This window comes from Epinephelus fuscoguttatus, linkage group LG5, assembly GCF_011397635.1.
Source record: "Epinephelus fuscoguttatus linkage group LG5, E.fuscoguttatus.final_Chr_v1".
Lineage (NCBI taxonomy): Eukaryota > Metazoa > Chordata > Actinopteri > Perciformes > Serranidae > Epinephelus > Epinephelus fuscoguttatus.
In genome coordinates, this window is record NC_064756.1 from 13,823,478 (window position 1) to 13,848,637 (window position 25,160).

Consider the following 25,160-nt stretch of genomic DNA (forward strand, 5'->3'; position numbering starts at 1 on the left):
AATCATGCATTATGTCTATGTTTGCTTGTATCTGTCTGTCTGCAGCTAATCTCACATACTACAGGACCTATCAACCTAATATTGTATTGCACATTTATGTGTGTATGTTCAAGGACCTCTCGTGGTTGCGGTGATTCACAATTTTTGAAAAACCTATTGTATTGATTGCTCTGTTTTATTCCATCATTGACCCTTCACTTCACCTAACCTGTCACTATGGGTCGCAAGTTATCTACAGTTGCTAATAACATAGCAAAATGAATTTCCAGCAATCACTTCTGCTAACAACAAGCCTTACCTAATCTGTCGCTAGCCACATTTTGGCTGTCATCATGGCTCAAAAGCTGACGTCCAGAGAAAAATTTGGTTTTAGTTTAAACGGCAGCACATTAAGTTCATAGACGATATGATCCTTTAAAGTTAGGGACTCATACAAGATATAGGCCGGGAGTCAGGTCCAGCCCTCATGATGTTTTCCATTTTTATTTTCTGTCAGCCTATACCTTGGGTGATCACAAATTGATAACGAGTACCCTTAACTTGGGGCCGTTTAGTCTCAGGAGGCCCCTTTTTTGGGACATGTTTCTGGCAACATGATGTAAATCCAAAAATTAGGGCACTACAATGGCATAAATAGTCATACAAGTATGAAATTTGGCAAGGAGTATCCTGACACAAAGGGGAAAGTAGCAAAACAAGAATGTTGGGCTTGCTGACATTTTATTTCAACATATGACACACAACATCCCCCCCAAAAAAACAAAAAAATGACTATCCGTTTGATAAATTCTGATAAAAAAAAAAAGATTATTTTTCATCACTTAATGTTTAATATCACTGCTTCACTTGTACATAGAAAATAATGATAAATAATAATAATAAATAAATTCCAGTTTTTGTTATCTTTGCCACCATCTTGACTAGAAGTGAGCCAAAACTCCCCTTTATTCCACTACTGCCATGCATACACACTGGACACCCATCTTGCACTGCACTCCCCAGAGATCTACTTTCTACTGAGTGCATTTTTCTTGGTTAGCACATCTCGTTTGTTATCTACAACAGAAATGTGAAAAGTTAAAGCGTGCTGCAAGTACAGTATTCCTTGTCAAATGACAGCCAGGTGAATGGATAAACAGTCGTTCATCAAGAAATATTTACATAATATAACTCCCCTTTACACCACAAATTGTCATTTTCATATTTGTTTTTGTGTTCCGATTAATAAATGAGCTTTAGAGGCACTGGTGGGTAGATTTTTTAACTTTGGACAGAACCAGGCTAGCTTATTCCCTCCGCTTTCATCCTTACACTAAAGCTAAGCTAAGCTAATTGCTGTGCAAGTGGTAGGTCTATTGGTCTGCTCCTCTGTCTCTTGGCAAGAAAGCAAATAAAGCCTACATATTTCCTAAAATGTTAAACTATTTCCTCAACAGAATTCAGGCTCATTGGATAAAAGACTGAGCTAATGCTAAACTAGCGCACTTTTAAAATGAAGGGTGTTGTGTTATGCTTTTGGTTCAGGTTGGAGTTATGAGCTGCGTGCTTGGTACAGAGTGAAATTTCATCGCGTCGTGTCTGCATACACAATCAGAACATCTCTCCCTGTCTACAGTATGTACTGTAGTATGTTTACGATCCTCTGTTTACGAAAGCCTCGCACATTCCAGCTCTTATCAGTGTTGCAAAAAACAGGAGTGAACAGTGCAAACTGTTGTATCCACTGAAAACACAAACTGACAGGTCCAAACAATCATATCAGATGCAATTAAACAAACACAGGCATCAGTCAGACACCGTTGCTGTGTACATGGAGCTCACACAGAATTGGCACGCAGGCGTACACGCACACACAGTCGTTAAATCATAGGGATGGACTCTGAAGAAGAAGCAGCCGTGATTGATTGCAACTGTTTTCTTGCTCCTCATGCACATCCAGACATGCTCTCCACACTCATGCACTTATAAGTTATAAATGTGCTTGTAACGAACGAGTGGGGAACAAATTACACGTCATTTATGATATATTGTGCAGATCACATCCACGAAAGTATCAGAGCACTTCCTGAGCATAGTGACCATCCCTCTTCTCTACCTGTATGTAGAGAATGACAATGATAGCTCTCATCACTGTGGTGCAATCAATCCAGGGCCTGTACCACACACGAGCTGTAGATGGCAGTAGAGGTGCAGCTCACTGCCAGACGACTGTGACTGTGTGCTTCTGTGCAGGTGTGTGCGTGTACCTGCAGAAATCTGTTTGTGTTTGTGTGAGCGAGAGAGAGGCTGCGCAAGAGTGATCAAGTAGAAGAAAAAAATTCCAGCAGTGAAAGGTATTGGAGTTTTATTTTACCTGTGCTCCCACGCACATTGTTTTACAGACATTGGAGGGAAAATTGTCTATTCTAAATCTTGTTCGTGCCACCATTTGTCTCTATAATCCATGGCAGAACAATAGGCTGATGTGATCAAACAGTATCAGCTTGTTCCCTGGTTATTAAACGTCATGTCTGACCCAGATTCCTACGCAGCACTTACTGTCACACTCACTACCTTTCCTAGAGTTGGATATAATAGAATGGGGGTAAATATAAAGAAGGAATGACACATAATTTTATTTCCTCGCAGCTTTAACAAGGCAAGTCAGCGCCGCTGTCAAACCTTCCACCCGAGCCAAAATTAGCAATTCATCATCGTCCAACGGAGGATTGTGGTTTACTGTACCGTCCAGAACTGTACATTTATTTTTTAGTGTTTCATCCAAATACTTTTGATCGTGTTTAACAGTCATTACCTGTCTTGTCTTTCTTTATTTCTTTCTTTATTTCTCTTAACCGTGTTGCTTTAATCTCACCATCTCCACCTGTCTCTTATTTTATCAGCTGATCGTCAGGGTCATCAGTAGAATCACTACCTGCCATCAACCACTCTTAAGCCCCACTAACTGTCAGATAACTCATCTGAGCTTTGACTGATGGGCCTGATCTTTGTGTATGTGCTTTGTCTGTGTGTGTGTGTGTGTGTGTGTGTGTGTGTGTGTGAGTGTGAGGGAGGGTGTGTGTGCCACAGAGCCATCAGCTTAAGCTACTCCACATGATGAAGAGCCACTCGCGTGCATTCCTCCGTGGCACCCACCCTCTTCCTCTCTCATCTCCCACAATCATACATCTCTCCCTCCCTCACTCCACCTCTCAATTTCTCACTTGGCCTTTGCGTCCGTCCCTCTGGCCTCTCCCCCCCTCCCTCCACCAGAGCTCTCATTACCTCTCTTTCTCAGTGACATCCAGTGAATGGCTGGCCATCAGTTTCTGACACCTCGATGTTCTCATCTCTCCGTCGCTCTCCTTTTTTTCTTTCTCCCCCCCTTTCACTTATACCGCAACTGTCTTTATCGCCTACTCCCTCTCACTGTTCTTCCTCTCTAATTTCCTATCTACCTTTCAGTCCATAGAGTCACCTCCTGGCTGTCTGTTGGTCAGGCTCTCTGTCAGATACTCTGTCTCCACAGCCTGTGGATTGTGCTTTGTCTGTTTCATTCCTCTCTCTGTCACTCATATATCCAACGTCAGTGTCAATCCTATGGGGCTTTTGAATATATACAGCACATAGTTAGTCCACAGCAAATGTCATATGCTTAGCCAGATTGCTATTTTTGTGAGGCAGCATCCATCTCTCACCTCGTTTTTAGTTCTTTGTTGCTCTTTTTATCCAGTTTTGTGTCTTTTATTTCCTCTTTTCTTCTATCCAATGGCAGAACACACACACACACACACACACACACACACACACACACACACACACATGTCCAGTATACACACCAGCTAATCACACACCCGGTGGGACCTTCAGCGGGAAGCCAGGGCAGAATGAAGACATCATTAGGGGAGTCAGCATACTGGACTCCTTTCATGATGTCAAGGACTTGGACAAAGTATTCCTGTCCATGTTCTCGTCCCGTCGGGGCCCTATAGTGATGGCACTGAAACTCATTCTCTGCTCTTGCCTCTCTAACCCCCCCATCATAAAGCTCACGTCTTTTCAGACTGGCATGTCCACCGAGTACCTCTCTTCTCAGTCATGGCCTGAGAGGGTTTTATTTTTTCAGTGATGAGAACCTCGGCGAGAAGGAATCTCATTATTTTTGGTGGATGGGATCTGCTGTTGGATGTTCCACACAGCAGTGAGAGTAAATTATGGTTGTAGCCCTTGAAACATCTATTGCCAGAAGTTAACAATATCTCTGATTTTAACAAAGGAGCACTGCACTTGTAGTGGGTTGTTAGTGCGGAGCAACAATAGCAGCCATGAGCAGAGTTTTGCATATCATCAGATGCACTCCAGTCCCTGTTTTTAAAGATGTTGAAAGTTGGTGAAAAGTCACATTTGATTTGACAGTAAAAGTCTTACTGAAATTTAAGTTAATATAATTGCAATCACTAAAATGATCCCTTTGTATTCTGCAACTGCAGGAACTTGCCTCAAGGAAGTAAAGATTTGATATACAATAAGTAAAGGTGTAATTGATAACATAAATAATAAGCAAATTGCATTCAGGTAAGGTAGTTTCTGGGTCTTGGTATTGTTCATGCTGGCTTACTGGGGCACTTAAGGGTGCAGTCACATATGAGTGGCATTAACATTGACAAAATCCACCTCCTGTTCACTTTTATTCAATGTGAGCAAAGAGGTGAATAAAACAAAGGTGACAAACCAAATTCATATCTTCGCATCACATGGAGTTCAACTTTGGTGAACTTTGATTGATGAAGTCGCAGCCTCAGCCAATTGCAAAGAAGTATATAGCCTATAGGGAGACACAGATTTTTGCTGTGTTTAATCAGCTGACATTTTTTAATAGTGGCCATGAACAATACAACATGCCCCACATAAGAGATGCTGCCTGATTGGCAGTGAGTTAGGAGAAAGACATGGAGTGTAAGAAAATTGAAAATAACGTAATGTTTAGTATTTATTAGTGATAAGCTAGCAAACATGAACCAGCAAGCTGTGTCACAACTGTCATGGCCCACGTTATTGCCTTGGGAGGCAATGGTCACTTGCCTGCATTCCCTCATGTGTGACCATACTCTAACGAAACAGTCACTGTAACAGAAGTTTGGCTACGCTGTGCTTTTCCCTTTAAGTCAGAGTCCATAGTGAAAAAAGGTCTATTGAACTGAAGGAAGCCACTCTTAAATGTGACTCCTTTGCTCTTCCTACTTTTAGTGCATATCCATTTACCTGATTTTAAGAGCATTTTCAGCTTCAGCATTAAAAAAATGAAGTGGAAATGTGGAAAAACTGGAAAAAATTGGGATAATTGTCTAAATATTTTTAAGGTTTTCACATTTGGCTGTGGTGGAAAGGTGGCTATATCAATAAAAGCAAAATGTGACAGTACAATGGAAACAGACTTTGACAGAATAAATTTTGCCATACATGTAACATGTGACTTATTTTCATTCATTTATTCATTCAACCTTTATTTTGACTCAGAAATACAATATAAAATAAAAGCACTTAGACACAGAAAAAAACAAAAAGAAACTTACATAAGTGGCAACAAGTACGGAAGAGGATTAGGGCCACTGTGGTAAAAAAAAGTTCTGACTTTTTTCTCAGAATTCTGACATTAAAGTCAGAAAAAAGTCAGAATTCTGAGTTTAAAATCTCAAAATGTACGGAAGAGGATTAGGGCCACTGTGAAGAAAAAAGTGAGTTCTGACTTTTTTCTCAGAATTCTGAGACACAAAGTCAGAACTCACTTTTTTTCCCCACAGTGGCCCTAATCCTCTTCTGTACATATCTGACAAAAATATCAAAGAAAGTAAGACTTGAAATTAAGTTTTTATAGTTTATTTATAGATTTTATAGCTTATGTAGAAAAAGCATATCATTTTGTTGTAGATAGCTACTGAATATTTAAAAAAAATAAAAGGAAAAATGAAAACCATTACACAGATGGGTTTGCCTTTTTGAGGACATATATAGCAAATAGCATTGTTGTTAAATTAATAGCATTCTTTTCTTTATCATTAGTCTTTGAACACAGGTATATTTCCAAAGTGGCAATCTGAATTTCTTGCAAGGGCCTGCTCTCTCTGTGGGCCCCTTCAACCCAGGGGCCCCAGTGCAATTGCGCTGCCTGCACTGTCTATATTAACACCCCTGTCTCAGACTATTACATGACACAAACATAAATTACATATTGACATCATTCGGCATAGTTTTCCAACTTCTGCTCTACGCTATCTTTCTGTGCTCTCCTCTCTTTCATTGGCTTAATGGCACTGGACTGGAGAAATAGCGCCATCAACTGTTTATCTTTGTATTCTTGATGTTAACACAAATCACGGTGTGGTGGTTAACACCGTCGCCTCACAGCAAGAGGGTTCATGGTTCTGTCCCGGGTGTGGGAGCCCTTCTATGTGGAGTTTGCATGTTCTCCCTGTGTCAGCGTGGGTTTCCTCCGGGCACTCCAACTTCCTCCCACAGTCCAAAGACATGCAGGTTAATTGATGACTCTAAATGGTCCGTAGATGTGAATGTTAGGGTGAATGGTTGTCTGTCTCTATGTGTCAGCCCTGTGATAGTCTGGTGACCTGTCCAGGGTGTACCCTGCCTCTCACCCAGTGTCAGCTGGGATAGGCTCCAGCCTCCCTGTGACCCTCAAGAGGATACATGGTTAGAAAATGGATGGATGAATGGATGGACATTTTTTTTTTCTTTTGCATGTTGTCTGGATATTTGGTAACAATTTGGACTGCATTTAAATGGAAACCTGAATAATGGCAAGTAAAAACGTCTGTTGCCCGAGGCTGAGTGAAGGCTTTGCTTATGCAGTGTTTACCCACACAGGTGTTTAACTTATACGGGCTGATTAGACCTCTTCTCAGGGCTGCATGAGCTTGTACAGACCATACTTCATTCACATCTCCCTCACGTGCCTGCTCCACCCCTGAAGCTGGGACAACACCCTTATCATTCTTTTTGGTATGTTGACTTCGGTGCCCTCACTTAATTTCCAACAAAGCTTCACCCAACTTCAACCTGAAGTGTAATTAACCAGAATAAATGAGCAGGTTTTGCGATATCTGTATTGTCCCCGAGGCAATTCATCAGCCCCATCTTTTCCCAGAACCATTGTTGCTCTGGACGGGACAGTTTTCTCAGGTACTGTGTCTTCTGAAGAAAGTAGTCGCAATGAAAACTGCTCAGTGAGATCTGTGGATTATCCAGAATATGTGGGACCTTGTTTCTGGTGTTACATTTTAAAAATGTAATTCCTCAATGCTGTGAGTCCCACGAATAAAATCTATTCACCTCCATAGGCCACTTTCACAGCAGGTACTTTGACTTGTCATAGCAGAAAAAGCGCCGGTGGAGGTTACTCTTACGCCTACGCACAACTACTGTATAAATCAACCTTTGTGATGTCTCGGGTCCATTTAAGTATCACAATAAGCAAGCAACTATGTGCAGTATTTGGACCCTGGAAGCGACACATCTTAATGGAATTCAGTCATCATTAATATTATTAATTATGCCTGTTCTTTTCTGCTGTGAGACGTCAAAATGTCTGCTGTGAAAAAGGACTACTGTATTGGAGTGGAGGAGGAAATCTCAGGGATATAATTGCTTTATTAGGATTTTATTACGGCTTAAAGAGGTGCATGTTGGGGTGCGTGTTACTGTCAATTGGTAAGTCTCTTAGGATGTCACTTTAAGCTGCGACAGTACCACTTTCTAGTCCCTGTTCAGCTCCATCAGGGATTATACTGAAAGACATGCACAGCATTCATTTGTTTTATTTGCTTTTTTCTTTAATTCTACATCACTTGCTCACCTGCACCACTTTATGGTTGACAGATATTAGATTCATAGGCAGCACTGCAACATTTGAGCTGTGTCTCTTCAGAAAGTTCTTATTCTTGGCTGCTTATGAAGTAGTTGGCCATTTAGCTGTCTCAAAGCATAAACCCAGAATAGTACTATTTTCTGTTTTTGATCACATTCTGTGTCTTTCTTCCTTCTGTGCCGTTTTCTCCAATGATTTGACTTGACAGCATCGCCCATTCCTCATTCTGCCGCACTTCACTGCAGGTTAGTTGAGTTGACTGCAATTACTACATCACACATTCCTTTTGATACCGAGCACTTTAGTTTGATTTGGTGCGATAATTTCAGGGCAGGATCCAATTAGTGAGAGGCTAAATGATTTCCCCACCGTTTGTTTTCAGCGAGGGGGCAGCACATGGGCTCAGTGGTTAATGCGGTTGCCTGGTGGTCAAAGCAAGAAGATCGTGGATCAGCTGTTTATCTCTGAATGTTCTCCCTGTCTTTCTGTCGCTCGCTCTGGTTTCTCCCCCAAAAGACATGCAGATCAGTTGGAGAAGAAGATTGAAAGTGCCCGTTAATCCTATGATGGACAGGTGACCTGCTTCCTTGCCGATTGTGCATGCAGGGATAGTCTCCATCCCCCTGTGACTCTGAGTGGGAATAAGTAGGTATAGAGGATGAACGTGTAAAAGCTCCCAACCACCTCTTTTCAAGGTTATTTAACAATTTCTCCATTATTTCGTCAATATACTCCCAGGATTATCTACAACCCCCCTGTGCATACCATGAGTGACAAAAATGCTGTTGATTCTGGCTGGCTGGCTGACTATTTTCTCTCCCCTTCCTTTCTCTCTGTCCCTGGTGCTGTCACTCTGTCATTGCTAAAAGGTTTCCAACCATTGCCAAACAGTCAATATATATCCAGCATGAGGCCACCGAGGAAGGTTTAACCCAGCAGATGACATTCAGTACAACGCCATAATCATTGCCTCCTAATGAATTAAATAGCCCTGACATTTCACAGCACAACGCTTGTCCTTTTCCTGCAACTGCTCTGCTGTTGTACCCCTCCTTTCATGCATTCTGTCGCTCTCTTGTTCTTGTTCTTTCTCTTGCATTGCTGTTCCATGAGCCTTCTGGCCCCTTGCTATGCCCCCCCGCCTCCCCTGCCTACCCCCCTTCAGTTCTATATCCCTTGCTCCTTCTCCTGCTCCTTCTTGCTCTTCTTCTCGCTCGTCCGCTCATCGGTATGCCGCTGCACGCCCAGCTGTCTATGCGGGCAGAGCTGTGAGAGGGGCAGAGAGAAAGAGAGGTAGAGAGTCACCGTTTAGCAGCAGAGACAGAATCCAGCTGGAGGGTCACGACCCTAAATGACCATCCACGCTCGCACACACACAGAGGCGCGCTCAATAAGTCATACACTCACGCTTCCCTGATGGCAGGAGCAATAGGTCATACGCCAACAATGTAGGAAGACGAGAGAGAGGGAGAGGGACAGACAAAAGGGGGAGATGGAGGGAGAGAGTGAGAGAGCAGGATTTAGGAATGAGGTGGAGGTGTGCTCGCTGCTTGCCAAGCTGTAATTGCCCTGTGGTTCGATAGGGAGGATGGCGAGGAAAGATAGAGACATAGAATAAAAGTAGTAGTGGAAGGGGCATGGTCTGCAGTAGAGGACTGCTTTTGCAATGGCGTCAGAAAGTTTCTTTTGTCCTGGAATACAGATGAGGGCTGGACGGATGACTGGCTGGCTGCACTGTTATAGTGTGGACAGAGCATGTATACACAAACAAAGCCTTTGAGTTACCTCTGTCTGGCGCACTGGCGTGTATGCAAGAACACCACAGAGAAATATGATAATGATAAATAATGGACTTATCATATTCTAATTATTAGAGAGGGATCATTATTCACCAGACCAGGTGTGTCTAACTCATTTTAGTTCATGTGCCACATTCAGCTGAATTGATCTCAAGTGGGCTGAACCAGTAAAACCATTGCATAATAACCTATAAATAACAAACCTCTCACATTTTTCCCTTGTGCAGAATTGTGTGTATTTTCTTGTGCATTGACAGTGGGGGTGATGGGGTGGTCCTCTGGTGGGGGGTCTTTATAATACAGGTCTTTTTTTCCCCACGCTTTTACTTTGTATTTACGCTTCAAGCTGCTGCAACTCTTTTAAAATCTTACTTGATTTTATGATTCATAGTTTTACAACTCTATAATTTCATGAATCCATTCTGTTTTACGTCCATTCTGTCTTTTTTCATGTGAAGCACTAATACTGCCCTTACTGTAAAGCACTATGTGCTGTATTTCTTACGGTGCTATAGCCTATAATTAAAGTTTTGACTGGTTGACAATATTTTGTACAATGTTCAATATCTTTAAATATGACCACAGTAAGTATTCATTGTTATATCAGAGAACTGTATTCCAGTCAGGGTGGAAAAGCCTCTGAGGCAGCATTTTACACAAAGTATCTACCTGGCACCTCTTAGCCTTCGCAAGTGCATCAATATGAGGTGTACAAAGTCATCTAGTGGGCCAGAATGGACCCTTTGACGAGCCAAATCTGGCACCCGGGTCATATGTTTCACACTCCTGCACTAAAAAATATTTTCTAAACCACTTCCACCAGAAACCAAAGTTTTGTTACATGCGGTACCCAAAGTTGTCCTGGGGAGGTGGACTTTTAAGAAACTATGTTAGTTGCCTTTATAATGATTTGAATATATTTGGGGGAAATTCATATGGCATAATAATAATAACAATAAAAGCCTTAATATAGACTATGTATAGTATTGACCCAGGCAGGGTAAATAGTTAACTAGCTGGTCAAGTCTTTTTTGACTGTTGAAGATTTTTCTGCATTTGTTTACACTAGGCCGCATGGTTATGTAATACACAGATACATGAAGGCTAAGCTTTCTTGTTGACAAACCAGCATAAACAGCCTTATTACTTTGGTCCTATCAAATTAATTCTAGTACATTTATTTTATGGGGCGGATGGGAAATGATTTTGCCTCTGATCTCTAATGCTTGTCATCATGAAAGTCTGTTGAAAAAAAAAAACCCACAACGAGGGTTCAAAAGCTGTAATCAGAGCTATAACATTTATCTTGATGCTGGGAGGATTTTAATTAGAAGGGAATTCCCGCTGCCCGTGATTACTGAGGCAATAGGGGACTTGATGTCTTTGAATCCAATGTTTATTCCCTGAACAAACAAAGGCATACTGTCATAATTCTCCTAAAGCGTTAAAGTTTAATCAACACATTTAGGCAGGAAGAAGTTCATCACGACCTATGATCACGACAAATTACCAGTAAGTGAAACAAAACGACTTCCGGTATACCGCCAGCAGCGGGGCTATCGCGAGAGTTGGTTGCCACGGTAACGACAGCTCAACACAACCGCCCTGAGCACAGAGACTGGAGCATGATGCCGGCGAAAACCTGAAATATTAACATACAAATCGGGTATTAGTGTCATAAAAGTTTTAATTTCTTAACAGTAAAGCCTGCTACATTGAAAAGTGAAAGAATGACTGTGCTAACATGAGCTGGTAAACAAGGACACACCGAAAACGTAAGTTAAATTAACGTTATTCTCAGCAGTATGTGATGTTTAAGGGCTGTAGGAGAGACCGACTTTATATTTTGATAAGTACTGATACTGTTGAAATTAGAATTATGTAACTTGTAGTAGATTAGAGAGTGGTCTCCTGGGCCACATGTAAGGTATTTCATCTAATCATTTCAAACATGTTGCTACAGCTCATTAAATAGTGGCTGACACAGGCAGGAAGGTTGTAACACCTTTTTTTTTTAAAGTGATACACCTAACCCAAATGACAGTTAAACACATTTTATTTATCTATCTTACTGTTTTTCTCAGCATGTCAGAAGAGTTGGTAAGAAAACCTCATAGGGTTGTGCTTGAGGCAGTCTAAAGGTCTTTATACATAGCAAGAGGATGTTACATGAGGCATTGTGTCATTTTTAATTCACTGTTATTGTAACTACTTACCCCAGAGGCCTGTACTGTGAAGCAGGATTTGGAGTTTGCAAGGTAACTTCAGGGTTGACTCAAGGTTTTCAGTAATACGGAGCTGGTTCTCTTTTTACCGGGATAAATCACCGTGGTAACTCAAGCTGAATAGCTAACCTGCTATGTAGCAGGTTAACCTGTCAACACCCAGACCTCAGATCCAGCATCCATGGGCAAAAGTCCAAGTCTAAAAGAGTTTCAGGTAAAAAAGAATAGTCTTTCCGGGGCTCTATTTCCACTGGTTATTAAACAGAGCCTCTAACAAACAGAGCCATCGTTTACAACACTTAACACATGATTTTAGCAGGATTTTAATTTATGCAAAATTTATTTTAGTCCACAGTGAAAGTGTTGGTAATTTACACTCTGATCCCATAACTGCAGCTCAAAATAACGAGACACCTGTGTCGTGAGGACTGGGGAAAAAGGATAATATTTTATTAGAAAAGTAATCCACACACTGTTAATTGGCTCCCATTTTTATAAATACAACATTTGGGTCAAACAGATCTCGTCAGTCATTAACTAGGCTACTTTTCCACTCTTTACTTAAGTAGCAGAAACAGTCTGGCCTTACTTTATGTGTTTTATGTGACATATTCATCATCCAACTAAATACCAAAAAATACTCTATACTAATGTCAGATATAGCCTCATGATACCCACACGTAATTTAAGTCTCAACTGACGGTGACATTTTGGGTAGTACTTTCAATATTTCTGCATTAACATCATAAGAAAAGAGTATAATTTTCATCCCACGCCGCTGACATTTTATTGTCTTCTGTACTGTTTCATCTCATATCATATGATGTAGCCTACCTCATTCATGGTTCTGATGATGTCGCTCATAATTAACACCCCCGCCTCTTTCATATGAACGCGCTTGAGGCTGGATGTTTAACTCCAGAGTTGACTGAGCTAGTTGATAATCAGCTTTGTAGTACTGGTTGTTTAGATGGCTCATATTAGGGTTAGCCAAGCCAGATAACGAAAAGATATTCTGTGTAAATTGAACTGAGTTTGTGGTACAGGCCTCTGACTGTGCTACAACTTCCCCCTGCAGTGGGGCAGGTTATAACAGTGAAACTCCAGTATTTGACATCAATTAGTGACTTCTGTGGTATAGTTGCAGACATTGAACAAGTTGCTATATGTAGTAGATAAATTAGGGGACTTTAGGCCAAAATTTGAGAGCTCTAACACAAAAATTAAACAAGTTACAGGTTATTGTTTTGGTTTGGACCAAGACAACTGAGCTACAGGAGTGAACTAGGAACACAATGATGTACTCTCAGCCATTGTTGCCAGAAAAACTAAGGATGTACACTGTGTTTGCCAAGGGGGTTTGTTCCCTCACCTCAAGTCACCGTGTCGAAGCTGCAGCTGTGAAAGCTGCTGTTGTCAAGAAGAACTAAAAGCCTCAGTGTGCCACAGTGTGTCTGTCACCCGAATGCCTGCAACAGACCCTTTTTCACTGGCAGTTGATTTCACATCATGGTCGGAAAACGCACAGGTGTGATTAATAATATCAATCAAGACTGCATCCTTGAGTTTTGCCCTTATATTGTGTAATACTGATGTAGCTTCAAGGGGCACTCAAATATAACTGTGCCATCGTTAATGTTATTGGTTACAACTGTGCTTCCACTGCTGTGAAAAGTAAAAACACCCTGTCTGAGATAGGTAGCTTTCATGCAAGCTGAGATCGTTAAAGTTATAATTTCAGTGAGCTTTACTGTGCTGCTTTACAGTCTGGTGGGCGAAGGTTTCATATGGGGCCTTACAGAAACTTACAGGAGCTAATCACCTCCACCTAGTGTCACTTTACAATCAGTTCACTTGCTATGTAGGTGTAGATGGCTTGCTGTTACTGTATAACAATATATGACATCTGCCTAACTGGCTAATTTCCTTAATTGGCTCTTACTGCCTAAAAGAGTTGCCAGCCATTTGTCAAGCGCATAACTCTGCCAGATACAATTTAAACAAACAAGATTTCTTGATTTAACGGTCTCATATACATTTGGGCAAATCTGTCCCTGCTATTTTGTTCATTTATGGCAGTGCTTGATTTAGCCTGGGCGCGGCGTGATAGCCAGTTTTATGCAATTACCGTTGTTGTTACTGTTTATTGCAGAAGCAGCTCTTTGTGAAAAGCACAACCCAAGACGCAGGAGGACTACCTGAGCCCTCAGAAAGAAGAGACATGAATTTAAATGACTTTGTGGTGCTTCCTAACAACAAGGCCAAATCCATCAGGCTCAATGCCAGGTAAGATGAGATAAGATCAATGATGTGATTTAAGGCAGGTAGAAGCCCATTATAGTTACTTGGCTGCCATACTATTTCCATCTGTGTCCATTCAGATTCTGCCCACAGAGTGAGTATTTCACAAAATGCACTTTCGGGCGAGATAAACCTTGTGACCTGGATTCTGATGGTTTTCAGTGCAGTGTATTTGTTTTCTTCATATTGTCCAATGCAAAATTGAGTCCATTTCCTTACTGTACATAGTTTCTCATTCGCCAACAGGTAATTGACTAAATTGATGTCTGGCTTAGTGGTGCCCTGATCCAGTGACTAATTGATTAAAGTATTGATCAAGTCATGGCAACAGGGGTCTGCCAGTTCAGTAGATGAATTGAAGGTACTGATGAAAGCCTGGCCGTCCAATCTCATGGAGTAGGTCATTTGTATGATTGATCGTTGTTGATTGATTGCACATACGTGAACGCGTGTGTATGTTGCCGTAGGAACCTGCGAGAACAGCACATGCAGACGCTGACTCTGGCCCAGGAGAGCAAAGAGATGGAGGAGAAGCTGCAACAGTTGAAAGAGAGCATGAGTAAAGAAAAGGAGGAGAGAGGGTGAGTATCCATGTTCAAGGTTAGTGTACTAGAAAAGGAGGAGATGGAGGAGGGAGAAGTTATGAGGAGAAGAGAAAGGGGCAGATTGAGGGTGGGTGGGAGGGTGAGAATGGAAGTATGGCAGTGAAAGGCAGCAGGCAGAAGAAGGGAGTGAAAGAGGAGAGAGAGTGATTAAGTTTGTGCAGGATGAGCTGCAGCAGCTGTGACAAAAAACACAGGAGGGGATCGGGTTGCAATGGTGTGAGCTTTTCAAAGTATGGTGAGATGACCATATTAGAAATGCTTACTTACAAGTGAAACATAAAACCATTTAATGGAAGTATGTGTAAAATGTCTGACAGTCAAAGAGGAAAGGAGATGTCCACTTGCAGGTGGGGTTTTCCATCTCATTGCATTTTCTTTTTAATGCTGTAGATAGAGTATGTACACAGTATAACTGTCAGTGTTCATACTATGGTATGCTATGAAATCATTAAACCGCCACAACCCTAAAAGGGAGAGACTCATACTCCTGAATCAAGTTTACTGTACAGTAGGATTTCATCGGTATGAGGTTTTCACAGTGCGATAACAGTCTCAGAATATATCGCAGTTTCATGGTATCACAGTATTACAGAATTTATATTATTATCAGCAGTGTTGGGCAAGTTACTTTCAAAAGTAATTTAAAAGTAATAAATGAAGGTAACTGTGATATCATGGGGACGAGGTAAAAACAAATCGGAAGCCAGCTTCTTATTCCCACTGCTTTCAGGCAGCCTCAGGATGCAAAAGCAGAACAGGATAAGTTGTAGGTATATGAATGGAAACACACTGGACATGATAACACCCACAATCACTGGCATTATTCTATAATGTAGCATGATCAATGAATGGATGACATGTCAAAAGGCAACAGCCTTCGGGGGATATTTTTCCTGGTGGTGCTCTAGTGGGAGTGGAGCGGTGTGGATGTGAATGAATGAAAAATTAAACAGTTCATTTTGGGTGGTAACGTATTATATGACATTGTAAATGTAATAATATTACCCCAAATCCTGTTGGTAACATGTTATATTACTTTGTTAGTGCTAAAAAGTTATATTTTTGTAACATATTACCCTGACACTGATTATCAGTCAGACAGACCCTTTAAGGAATGAAAATGGAAGGGTTATTTTTGGTTGAACAAATGCTTTATTACTATAACTGAAACCTGAAACAATTTTGTTAATGGAAGTTTGTGTAAAAGGTCACTTCTTTGAAAATAACTAAAATAAAGGGGAGACTCTTTATCCAGTTGGATTTTTTTCAGTGTCGTAGATAAGCAAATGTGCATGGTATTCTAACCATCAAGTTTTATATCACGGTATACCTTAAGACTGGTATATCACTGCAACCCTACAGATATTTTTACTGCTCCTAGTGTTGCTCTTTATCACATGGAATATAAGCCCCACTAGCAGCAGGGCTCTTGGCATGAAGCAGTCCATGGACCAAGCAGTGAGGCAACAGGGACACAGGAGTTCTTCACAAAATCATGGGATTTTATTTCCCCAAAAAATGCATCAAAGATTACGAACCAAGAAATGAACAACTAGACCTATAAAAGGGGTCAACAAAATTTAACTATACTCAATATAATAACTAAACAAGGTGTTAACTGAACAAACTGACCTGTCAAAATGACACGAGGGAGCATATCTAGTGGCTTGGCCAAACCAAATAAGCAAAGCAAAACTAACTAAACCCAAATCCCACCCATGACATGGCAGCACATGGTTCGGCCCAATGAGTTGGCTCCAGGATTAAAGAGTCCTCAGCCCTCAGCCACGCCCTTCGCTCCACCAGGAAGGGACCTCCACAAACAACCACAGCAACTCAAAGACAAAGAAACAGATGATTGATATCAAACAATTTGCCTGTGTAACCCTGCAGTGCTAGAATATGTACACTTAAATTAAACCATGTAAAAACAGATTCTAAATCAAAGCAACTGTGTGATGTGAATTGTTTAGGTATAGCTGACCATAAATGAAAGTAGCTTGTGTAGGTTAGAAACCAATAAGTTTGAAGAATGTTGATTGGGAAGACATCACAATCAGTCAGTCATGTCTGACTCTTAAACCCAATGCAAGATAGGAGATTCAAATCAGATTGAATACTGGATTATGTACAGTATTTGATTTGGACTACGAGTACATTTTTCATTAAAAACAGCCCATGGTGGTAATGACAGATGCTCAGCTCAATTAAGATAAATTGAATTGGTTTTGTTGTCCTTGGTTATCAGTCTTGTGGAATATGCTTCTATTGCTTTCCTTTTAAGTTTTTTTTCAAAACCAAAACCATATTTTTTCTGTCTTTTCCAAAATAGAAAAACACTTCATCTACTGTTAGCCACAACAAAATAAAACAGAAAATTAATGGCAGGCCTCGCCACGTGAACATGAATGAAGAGTTGTAACCATCTGTAACAGCTGCACAAAAGCAAAAACTTCAATATGATGCCAGATGACACTGAGAAGGTATTTAATTTGCCTTGTATAAATGGCTATACAAGCAAGAAGGACTGAGAAATGAATAGAGAGATTTGAGAGATGCTTAACATATAGATGCTAACACACAGCTAAACAGAGGGGACAGAGCAGGTGACTAATGGAGAGGGAGGGAGGTGGAAAGGTGGTAAAAAAAAAAGACTGCAACAGCTGTAAAAGAGCAGGCAACAAAGATGGTAGATGGTAGAGACACTGAGTAATAGAGACAGATGGAGGAGGGGACTAAATGAGAGAGAAGGAGAGGTCGATGACTTCTCCACCTATAAAGGTCAAGAAAAGGTTGCCGTGGAGGGAAAAAAGGAGCAGTCAGAGAATTGGAAAAAAGCCCCTCATAGATGAAGTAGGCTCGGGCCCATATAGTGGACTCTACTAAAGGTCAGTGGAGCCCTACAGAAACTTGTCCTAACAACTTGTATGCAACTTTACTCATATTTTCCCTTCACTGGAGCAGCATAATAATGCAGTGAGGGGAAGTATTTGGTGTTAAACTAAGCTTTAAAATGAAGGTAATAAAACCACTTCAACATGACAAGTATTGACCCAAGTAGTCCATTTGTTTTTAGTTTTTCTTGCCTTATTTTTTCCCAATCATTACCAAAATGGATTGTACCGCTCTGCAATGTATTCTGCTTGACATGTTTTTGTTTGGATCCTGTAATTGCTGCTATATTTTGAATAAGGCTTAAATTTGTTTGTAGTGTATTTTACATTTACTGTCACAACTTTTACAGTAATTGCAGGGGATTTGAAAAAGACTCATAGATGCAGTGTTACCCAGTATTTTTTATATTAATAGCTTCATACATATAATTCATATTGACAACAAAGGCGAAGATCAGTCAGTGATAAAAGTGAGGAGTAACTTTTGGTGTCACACAGTTATGTGTGCTGTTGTAGCACTTTTTAACAGATGAACCATATGTTATTGACATGATACTGTTCAATGAGCATCCACATCACAAGCTGCTGTCTTTCGTTCAGTTATAAATGCGGCTAGTCTATCATCTATCTATCAAAAAAGGGAAGAATAAAACAAGATGTGCTCTTGTAAAAAAGAAGACAATTTTGCTTAACAGATTAAAATTGAACACAATTTCTTTGAGATGTTGCACCTGTGTGCACAAATATGTACACAAACCACAGGCCTCTCTCAGTACAGAGTAATTTAAGTTTGGACTTGCGTACCTGGGAGTTAGAACTTTAAGTTCAACTTGGGAGTCCAGACCTGAGGCAGTGCAATTAACTTGCAATTGGGACACCACCAGCTCAGCTCAGCTCTTGTAATTACACCTTACAACTGTACTGTGACAAAATAGTCTTAATTTACCCTTTGCTAAGTCTCACCCACGGATGCAGACTTGCCAGTCTTAACATAGCATTTGGCCGGCTCAGACCAGGGTCCGACAACAGTACAGCTGTACTCCATTGACTCTAATGCAATCGATTCAGATTTCCTACATTTTCAGGCTGGTTTTGTGGATTTGGAGCTAAATTAATGTCATGTATTAATGATACTCGTTACCTGGAGAGGTTGGAAAAAGATATACATGTCTTCCCTGTTCCAAAACCAAAACCAAAAAAGACCGACCCTGCTGCACAGGAACCAGTGAAGGGAAGCAGGGAAACTTTGCTGATATTCAACCAGCTGTGTGTCATCACAGTGTGTGCAGATTAACGTTGTTTGACTTCCCCTGGAGATCCCTGCTCATCCAGCGGCAGAGGTTCGGGTGCTGACAGCTGCACGGGGATAAAGCCAAACACCGTTCATCTGCACACACTGCGATGCCACACAGCTGGTTCCACATTCAGCAAAGTTTCCCTTTATATGCATTGTCTTCTGTGTCGATCAGCAGTTATGTAGTGGTTCACTTTTACACTGTGATCTGTAGCCTATAGTTCGGCTTTAGCTTCTAACTATCTTTGTCTTTTTAACCTGTTGTTGCTGCTGAGTCAGTTTGACATCCTGGATATATCCTTCAAACACAGACTGGAGACCCCTCTGTTTGCTTCTCTCTGGAATCACTCCTTAATTTTTCCAAAAATATGATAATATTTCTTTAGCAGGTTAGCAGTTAGTTACAGTGTGGGCTCCATGCTTACTCTGGCAGCCTGTCGGACTATTACAAAGGGGCAGGGCTTAGCGAAAGGTCAATTTCATTTCATTTCAACACATTTTTTCATTTGAAACAATTACCTAATTGGCAGTGAGATGCCTGTTTGCCTGTTTAATATATATATATATATATATATATATATATATATATATATATATATATATATATATAGTTTTTGTTTTAATTGACATGGTAATATTTGTACATTAAAGGATCCCATAGTCCATGGAGGCAGCACTGCTATGGTTAAATAAAAACATGAACCTTGAGGCTATCTTCGGACAAACTAGTATGGCAACAAAAATGTTGTATTTCACATCTGAGGCCAAATTTTTATCTCCCAAAAGGAGTTACATCATATATCAAAATGCTCCAGAGACATCAGAGGCAGTGATAAGCTAGTAAAGGAAGATGATAGACGCTGATTGGACAATCATCTTGGGAGCTGAGCTGCTAGCTGCCAAGATGACTGGCCAGTTGCACTGCCTTATGGGACCTAACATCTCCAAAATGGTGGAGCCAATTTCATAAAAGGCATTATTTGGATAAATTGACCACATGCTCAAAATCTAAATGGTTGCTCTCTCGTCTGAAAAATATCAAAGCCTAGTAAAGTGACATAATAGCTGTCCTGGAATTAAAATTACAACAGATTTGAGCGTGGCTCAAACCGCCATCGCCACCGGTTGGCACGAAATGCGTTCTTGGATACTTGGATGCAGCTCCCAAAGTATCCTCCATTAAACAAGTGGAACACGAACACTTCTTGTCATTTGGATTATACTGGACTAGACTTTGAATTGGAACACTGTTCAGCAGTGACTGGTGACATTTCACAAGTCCATAAGAACACAAGTGCAGACAAGAACGCAGACTGTGAAATCCCTCTTATTTTTTTTCTCTCTCCATCCATCCATTCATCTCTTATATGATAACGTCTGAGATTTTTTTCCCCCTATATAACAGACTTGTCCATATTCACACAAGTCAAGGCTAAACTTGGCGAGGAACACGGCGTGATCATGTTCTCTTTGAGCTAGATGTATTTTCCTCCCAAGAAGGTCAGGACAGCACGTAATGAAATTGCCTGAGTCACTGTGCAAACTGATCAATTGGAACAGACTTTCCCGGTAGTCTCCAACATTTCATCCTATTTCCAAGTTCTCACTTGTCAAATGACAAATGATGGGTGTCATCATGACAAAAGAGATTATGTTGTGTCTGCTATTCTGTTGTGATGATCAACGGTGGGCAGAATACAAAAGCAGGCGTGTTTTTACTGATAAACACTAAAGTGGCTGTAGATATACAGTACGTCAGTGTATTGGCTGTCATGGAGCCATATCTGCTGTAACAGATTCATGGTCATTTAGCCTGAATGAATTATAAAGGCTGACACGCACTTGCATGTGCGCACACTCATACACACACCTGTATAGTCAGCTGTATACATCTATTGTGATTTAATTTATGTTTTGCAATAAGAAAAGCTGGATTTTGATTATGATTTTACAGAAGTTTATGGATTCACTAAAAAAAAAAAAAATCTGCTCAGCTTTTCTGAGTTTACAAGATTATTATCTCAGAGTTCTGAAAACAAAAACAAACAAAAAAAATGTCCTGTTTTTTTCTGAATTAATGAGATTATTATCTCAGAATAATAAGAAAAGTTTAATCAGAAAAAAATCTGATTAGCAAGAAAATTAACAAGATTATTATCTTGTTAATTCAGAAAAACAAAAGGAGAATTTTTTGTACATGAAAACTTTACTCATAATTCCAAGATGATTATTTTGTTAATTCAGACAAGATGATTCATTTTTTAAGTTTTCTTTTTCGCATAATTCTGAGAAAGTGTTTGTTTTTTTAAACTGAGCAGAATTTTCCCTTCTTAAAAATGTTCTCGTAATTTTAAGAAAATGATAGGTAATTCAGAAAAAACAGGGCAGACATACGTATTTTATTTCGAGTGAACTTTTCACACTATCATAGGATTGGATATTGGACCTTTTGGCATTCCTAAATATATTTGGACAGCATTTACAGGCGCATGCCAACACAGACATAGAAACACATGCTGCCACAAAATTATTCTGGCCCTCGTCTGTGTGTGAGTGTCTGTGTGTATAAGACTATTAAAAATGCATGCTCGTCTTCACATTAATTTGAAATGGATTGGAGAGCTCACTCACGCACACAAAATAGCATTTATTTTCTCTCCACATTTCATTACAGAGTATGTACCTGCCCCATTACTATGACTATTATCCAACAGATTCAGATTGAGGGGCATCCCGGCCTGTGCGAGCAGGAAATTAATTTGCTGAATGCAAACAAACACTGGTTATTAATGTGATTGTTTTATTTTCTGTTCCCAGTTTACCTCATTTCATCTCATTTCATTAATAACTCAGAGATGTGTTATCCGATGCGAAGTTATGGAGAACGGCGTAATAGGGGTGTATATCAAAATATATGGGCGCATAACTCAGGGACAGTTTTAGGGAGAAGCGCAGTACGTACATCACACACAGACTCCTTCAAATGGTAACAGCTAGGAAAAGGTTACACATACACACCCACACCCACACACGCATTGCTAATTACAGTATCAGTAGTGATTTAGAGCTGAGGTGAGAGTCACTCTTTCCACATGATGTTTTTCTGTTGGCTGAAATTCATGCATCATCACAAGCAAGGAAATGCGTGCTGTAGGTTATAATTGTAGGTTAATGTTTAATGTTTTAGGAGATGAGTTTTGTGTGTGTGTGTGTGTGACTACTGCTCTGTTTCTAAGTGGAGCCCTGCTCTAATTAAGAAGCCATACATCAGTATGGGGAGAGGGCCGTCTGGTCCGGGCTGCACAAATGATAAGCACATAAACACAGTGTTTGCTGTCACACTGAAGTACTGCAACATTTACCGCTCCACCAGCCCCAAGATACAACAAGGTGTGTGCGTGGCTGCCTGTGTGTGTTTTTGATTCTAGTTCTCTATAAATAATGGCACCCATGTTTGTGTCTGGTGTGTGTGATATTTTTTAACACTTTGCGTGTTACAGAGAGTACAGCACATTTTTGGTTCCTCGGTCTTGTGTGCTGTAATCAGTAGAGACACGCTCAACTACGCTACTCAACAGGAAGCCTGCTTAAGCCTCATGTCTTTGAAATATTACTAGCTAAAGATTTAGCATATGTGTGTGTGTATGTGAGCCAGTTTGAGGAGGAACGATCTAGTGAAAACTTGTGTGTGAGTGTAAGACTCAGCTGGCCACACTACAAACTGTTAGGTGAAATATTGTACACAGGATATGATGTGGCTGAGAGATAACTTCAAAAGTGGTGACATCATATTCAGGTTTTTTTATTTCTATTTTTTACTTTGCTGTTGAGAATAAGTCATTAGTCAACTTCTCTTCTCACACAGAGCATTGTTGATTAATAATGCTTTGCTGATTTGTTTTCATGTGCAGCGGTGTCACTAATCTGTCTCGACTGCGCAGAGCTGTTGTCAAGGAGAGCATAGTCGAACATTTTAACACCTTTATCATCTCCAGAGCGACTGCTGGGTGCAGATGAAGAGACGGAAACTCAAAGCAAGTTTGTGTCAGTTGAGACGGGTCAGAAGATTAGATGTGCTACCTTTATATTTAAGTGCTGCCTTTCAAGTTTAACATGCTGCCGTAGTTTAATCAGCATTTCCAAACCCTGTCTGTTGGTTGACATTTTTGATAATACACACAGTGAGCAGAAGAGGATTGATGGTGAAAGGAAAGTTTGTAGGAGAGTTAGGATTGAGCGGGAGCAGTCATGGAGTATGTCATATTATTAGGGACTAAAATAAAACAAAACAGTCGAGCTCCACATGAATGTAGCCGCAGTACCCTCTTACCTTTTATCTGAAGGCTGTGTGTAGTGATACAGCAGTCTCTCAGATGTGAAACCCAGAAACAGTTTGAATCAATTAATTGGTAAACCTCTAATGAAGAAGTTGAAAGACTTTCTCATCAGTTCCCTTCTAACTGACACAGGAGAAAGTAGTCAAGGATGGGCATTTGGCGGTTAATCAGGCCTTCTGATGTATGATGTGGAGGTTACCTGGATTTTCTCAAAGCTTCCTCCCCTACTTGTCTTTTCCTCTCAGAACATGTGAGCGGATCATTGACAAGCCTTTACTGTAGATCTTCAAGCTATGATTTATGCTCCGGCTGTGTAGTGTACTGTGTGTCTGTGTTATGCACCACTCTGTTTTTCCTCCCTCTGCTTGTCTCTTAGATCGCAGAGCTCCCGGACTAGATGAATTGTTCGTCTTTGTCTTAGAGTCGGGCTATACACACACACACACATACACACATACACACACACACACACACACACACACACACACAAACACATACTCTTGTGTACGCACCCAAAGAATAGGCGAACAAATTCAGTTTGCTGAGAGGTGGTGCGGTATAATCAGTTTGTGAAGAGTACACAGGCGATAATAGAGCCAGTCCGGCGGCTTGGGGCACACGCACTACATCATTCATTGTTTTGGCCTGCCCGAATCACAGATTTAATGTAGCTTTGTCTTTAGGCCTACACAGCTTACAGACACGAGCTCTCGCCTTATCTAAAAGTACAGTTGAGGTTCCTGTTTTCCTGCTTCATCTGTTGTCTCTCTGCTGTGCTTTTCTTTCTCTCTGCTCTTTTGTCCCTGTTTGACTCTTGTGCCACCCTTTATGTTAGTCCTATTTTCTTTAATCTCCATTTTTACTTTTAAGTTTCTCTCCGGTTTCGACCCTCTCTGTTTTTGCCCTATCCTCTTGTCTCACACTAGCCCTTTTTACACTGCCAGATTTTCCGCGAATGTTGGGCCGTTTTGCCAGCAAGCTGCGAGTGTTTAGACACACATAGTCGGATTGGCGAGTTGATCCGAGGTGCCCAGTTTTCCGCCGCGGAGGGATAAACATATCGGCGGAACCCTTTTGGTTTAAACAGAATGAGGCGGCCTTCCGCCACGGGAGGAGCTGTTGATGACTTGTGAGAGGAGCTGTTGATGACGCCGCACGTGCGACCCACTGGCGGTGGACTAACAGGAAACAGCTGATAGCAGGAATGAGCAGCTAGTAGCAAGAGGGAAACGCAAACCTGACAGACACTGTAAAGATGAGCAACTGGGGAGACAAGGAATTGCGCGCCCTCCTTGCCCCCGCAAACGAAGAGGCCATTAACTGTCACTTCCCTCGGAATACGTCACTGTTTACGTCACACACTGAGCTACACGTTTTGTTACTTGCTCACGCCCCCCATTGCCCCGAAAAAGGCACATTCTGTGTGAACAAAAGTAGCTAGGCAGCATTTTGCTGCACTCCCCGATTTTGTTTTTATACTGCCAATGCTGGACGAAGACTGATTGGGCTTTCCTGCAAATTTGCACAATTCCTATTTAAAAAGGGCAACTGAGAGAGAGGGATTTGAGAGTGGACTTGATCACTTTGGCCTTAGACGTCAGAGTGTGTGTGCATTTGCGTATGTGTATGTGTACGCATGCAGGGCGCAGATGACGCAGACGTTGTCACTTCTCCCCTTGGGTGAGATGGGTCAGTTAAAGGTGATAGCCTCACGTTAGACGCGAGTGTGTCAAGGTACGACAGTCGTTGTTTGCCTTGGGTTAACGTCGAATCATTTGCCGTCTCTTCTCCTGTCCTTACAATATACTGTATCTGTTTATCTCTTCCAAATGTGAGCTCGCTCCAAG

At 41.0% G+C, this 25,160-nt stretch overlaps 1 protein-coding gene across 1 annotated transcript in view; it reads left to right on the forward strand.

The window, feature by feature from the left end:
- The first annotated feature begins 11,257 nt into the window (after positions 1 to 11,257).
- zbbx (zinc finger, B-box domain containing) overlaps positions 11,258 to 25,160 on the forward strand; it is a 64,916-nt gene continuing 51,013 nt past the window's right edge. The window contains exons 1-3 of the mRNA XM_049575895.1: positions 11,258 to 11,432; positions 14,035 to 14,168; positions 14,651 to 14,764. Of these exons, the coding sequence (XP_049431852.1) occupies positions 14,104 to 14,168; positions 14,651 to 14,764 (179 nt within the window). The 5' untranslated portion in view covers positions 11,258 to 11,432; positions 14,035 to 14,103. The remainder of the gene's footprint in view (positions 11,433 to 14,034; positions 14,169 to 14,650; positions 14,765 to 25,160) is intronic.